We start from the raw sequence: 4,201 nt of genomic DNA, 5'->3' as shown, positions 1-4,201 counted from the left end.
AATAGACTTCTTAACATGATTTATGGTAAGTAGCACTCTATCATTTCCTATATTTCTAAGTTCCTACCGAGAGTTTCCATAGTTTGATTTAGACTTCTGAAAAAGTTATAACACTTTTCTGAGCTTTTTAAAAGTGTGAATACAACATTTGTGTCTTACCGCTTCAACTAGAGCAAAAGTTCTATTGTACCACATCTCAAAATCTTTGGGTCTAATTTTTTTCGTCATCAGCGGTATTCTGTCACAAATCAAGACTTGGTTATTTGTATTGTTAGATTTTGTTTGTTATTATTTACGTAGGGTGCATGAGCAATGCAGCTGACTGGGATTCACCTGCTGCAAGTCATAGACTGACCGCTGCTGTGTTCACTGCCTGGGTCAAAGGTGCTGAAAGGATGTGCTCATTGATGCTATGGAGACACTGTTCTGTGTTTTACTTTAATGACAATTATTGTCAGTTTCTTTTTGTTTTGTTTATAAGAAAGGAATGAGGACATCATTAGATCTTTTGAAGTGTACACAACATAAATCACAAAATGTTATATCTGTATTAGCAAAAAATTGGACTACATTGTATGATAGAGATGAAAAAGAAACTGTGATTAAATTCTTTCTGTGTTAGATTCCTGAACCTGCCGATCTTTGAGGGAGAGAGAGAGGGAGGGAGAGAGACAGAGAGGGAGAGAGAGAAAGGGGGGGAATGGGATTTAATTGTATCTCCCCATGCAGCTGTAGCATTTTGGCATGTCGTACATTGGTCAGATCATAAGAACCTTGGAGGACTCGTATGTAGGGCATAAGCAACACACACACACACACACACACACACACACACACACACACACACACTTAATAATAGTCAAGAAAATTTGCAACCGCAAAATATTGCCTCGGTACAGGTCATAGAATCTAATATAGAACACAGATATTTCAATATGCATATCCAGTTACTGGAATAGTGTTATTAAGAAATCTGTTGAGAGACAGAAGTTTTTGCTTAAATTCTTATAATTTACACCAGATGATGTACAAAATAAACTCCAAATTACTGTAACAACATAGTGCACAAGGCACACATTCATTTTCTAATTACAACAATCATACCCCAAACTGTAACAATTAAAATATTGAAGACCAGCATTTAATTTTAGCTGCTACAAAATTATGCCACAGATAACAATTATTTAATTTACTTCTTAAACATAACAATTTAATTTAAAAAAGACAACAAATAACATTTTTAAGTACAATATTCAAGTTTAGGTGCTGCAAAGATGCATAACAATCATCTATGTTTCAACATTCTCATAAAAAATACAACATAAAAAAGAAGACCTGATTGTAGATCATGGGTGGGCTACGTAAAATAAATGACAAAAATCAGCAGCTGTAAAAGGCAGATTTTTTTTCCAACTACAACCAATTCCTCCATTTTACAACAGCATAAATGAATGCAGCTCTTTTTCCCCAAATTTGCTGCTTCAGATTATTAGTGTCATAATGAAGTCTTTTAAGAATTAGAGGCACAAACAGATTAATAAATACAAACAAAAGCAGGAATATTCAATTTGCTCAAGGCTACCAAATGAAGGAAGAAAGGGGACTAGGGAGGAGAAAAAAGATCACATAACAAAGAAATAAACTGCTGATTGTTTGCATCATTCCTAGACTCAAAACCCTAAGCAAAAGAAACAGTGATGATAGCATTGATTTAAAATCATGTCAGAAAAGACGGCAGGTAATTCTAGGTGATCCTCCATAAAGCCATGGTCTCACGTTGTCAAACCCCTGCAGGATTGTTTGAGGGACAATGATTTGACATTGATTGTTAAGTCAAAAAGGCAATGCATCTTTGACTGAAGAAACAATCAAAAATATATTCTTTTAATGGAATATTTACATTGCAGTGTACTGATCTGAGAAACATACTGAAAAGAAACATGACTATGTTGAGAAATTTTCATTTTGTATTTTCTTATATATGTAACCGCAGTACATGAAAAAAGTGACACTCGACATTTGAGTTAACTGAAAGATGAAAGATTAGGGTTTCATGCCCTGCCGATCCTTGTCCCCAAACAGGTACAGCCCGCAAACAGAATTCTACCAACCAGCTTGGACTGAAAACATAACACACAAGAATCGTGCCCGTGAGTGTAGATGACACTCGGAATATCACGCAACACGGATACCCGAGGATGATGTCTGTCAGAGCAGATTGCAGATGAAGCACGAAGGCAGAGGGAACAAATTACAGACCTGCTCCATCTGACGGTCAGTCTCAAGTAGCACTTTGTGAAAGCAACAAATAATGTCACCGAAATATGCGAGGAAGACAATGATGTCCGACTGTGCAAAGGACAACTCGGGAATTTCAGCAAACTTCTGGAAAAACCTGAAGAATTAAATTGACAGAAACCTGTTCTGGATTGGTAACTTACAAAATAAAACATTTTCAATCTCTGGACAAGTCACACACAAGAAAGATAATAGGCCTTTAAAAAAGAGGATACCATACAGTGTAAAGCTGAAACATGTAAATTAGTCTGGCCAATATGCTCTACACCTGAGCAAAAGTGTCAATAAAGTGGTGCACCTTTTAGGAACTGTTAAAAAAGTGTCATTTTACATCAATGAACACAGCAATGACAACCTGATTATAGGAGAAAAGAGCTGATACACACTATTTATTTAAGAATGATCACTTCACCTCAACTTTCTCAGCATGGGACCATCAAAAATTGAAACAATAGAGCAACACAGAGGACACTACCACACAGCTGGGGGAGGGCACAGAGAGAGAGAGAGATTTGGAATTCGGTACAGTTACGTTGCAAATTTCAAACTCACAGTTATTCATCTAACAGATGTGCTTTTTAAAGGTACGGTTCAAGAAATGCTGCACATGCAATGCCCGGGATTGTAGCGACGGCACTGTACTTCGGGAGGAGAGTGACAAAAATACTGACAGTGACAAAACAATGAATGTTAGTGAAGTTAAGAGTGTCTTACATGAAAACTGCAACTGAAAGCTTTGTTTTTGTGTGTAATTTATCTACAGTGTACTAAAAAAAAACTGGTTAAGGGTAAATCACATTTTGAAAAACTTTTGTAAATGGGCAACTTGACAAATTATTTTTAATTAAGTTTCTCTCTTTTTCGAAATTAAAGGTGCAACTTATATTCAGGCCAATTCGATGTGTATATAATTTATGATAACTATGAACAGACTTTGAAATTTGCCTACATCACACCAGGTATACTTAACTTATTTCACTGCCCCACACAGATGCTCATGTCCGGTGGAAGTCTCCTCTAGTTCCCCCACTTTTGGCCAGAAGCATTATTTCAGATATCACAATGTCATGACTCACAGCTTTGCACATATCGTACACTGTTAAGGCAGACACCGATACAGCAGTGAGAGCTTCCATCTCCACACCCGTCTGCCCTCTACACTTTGCCGTGCCAGTTACAATCACACAGTTGAGAGCAGAGTCCAGTTCAATGTCCACAGCCACGGAGGATAAAGATATGTTATGACACAAAGGGATAAGGCTGGACGTCTGCTTGGACCCCACAATTCCCGCCAGGCGAGCAACGCTAAGTACGTCACTTTTCTTCAGGCCATTTTCTCGTATGAGTTTCATCAGTTCGGGTCCCACAAAAACCTTTGCTCGTGCTGCAGCAGTCCGTTCTGTCACCAGCTTCGAACCCACGTCGACCATTTTCGCCCTGCCGGTCCAGTCAACATGAGTCAGACTTCCGGACTGTGCTCCCAAACTGCAGAAACGGCAAGAGAAGACAGAGGGCTGTGCTCTGTGTGTTTGTCTTGTTAGGAGTCCTGTATTGCACATTATGCTTGGGGTACAGGGAAGCAAAAGAAACTGTTTTCTAGATTCAGTCACTACACTCAAATTATGTGACAACAACTGAGACATCTGTGTATCCGACACAAACAGGGGCGAAATATTGGTATCTGAGAAGAAGTACTTTTGAAAATCTTGTTTCTGAAGGTTTAACAACTTCCGACTTTGTGCCTTCACAACATCACTACAGCCATCAAGTTCAGTGCCACCTGGAACAAAAATACAAGCTGTAACAAAGAACTCTTCATAATCTGAAATAGGTTAACTACAAAAGAATTTTTAAGCATTCATGTTGAAACACCCCCGATTAATTCCTTTGCTGGATTTTGGGT

General features: G+C 38.2%; 1 protein-coding gene across 1 annotated transcript; it reads right to left on the bottom strand.

The window, feature by feature from the left end:
- Window positions 1-3,293: 3,293 nt before the first annotated feature.
- Window positions 3,294-3,728, bottom strand: LOC124585871 (cyclic pyranopterin monophosphate synthase-like). The gene has a single exon (XM_047131396.1). It carries the CDS (start codon window positions 3,726-3,728, stop codon window positions 3,294-3,296), a length of 435 nt encoding a protein of 144 aa, XP_046987352.1.
- Window positions 3,729-4,201: the final 473 nt, after the last annotated feature.

The sequence above is a fragment of the Schistocerca americana genome, unplaced genomic scaffold (assembly GCF_021461395.2).
Source record: "Schistocerca americana isolate TAMUIC-IGC-003095 unplaced genomic scaffold, iqSchAmer2.1 HiC_scaffold_51, whole genome shotgun sequence".
Classification (NCBI taxonomy): domain Eukaryota; kingdom Metazoa; phylum Arthropoda; class Insecta; order Orthoptera; family Acrididae; genus Schistocerca; species Schistocerca americana.
Note: the sequence above shows the minus strand (reverse complement) of the source record. Positions and strands in the feature narration are given on the sequence as shown.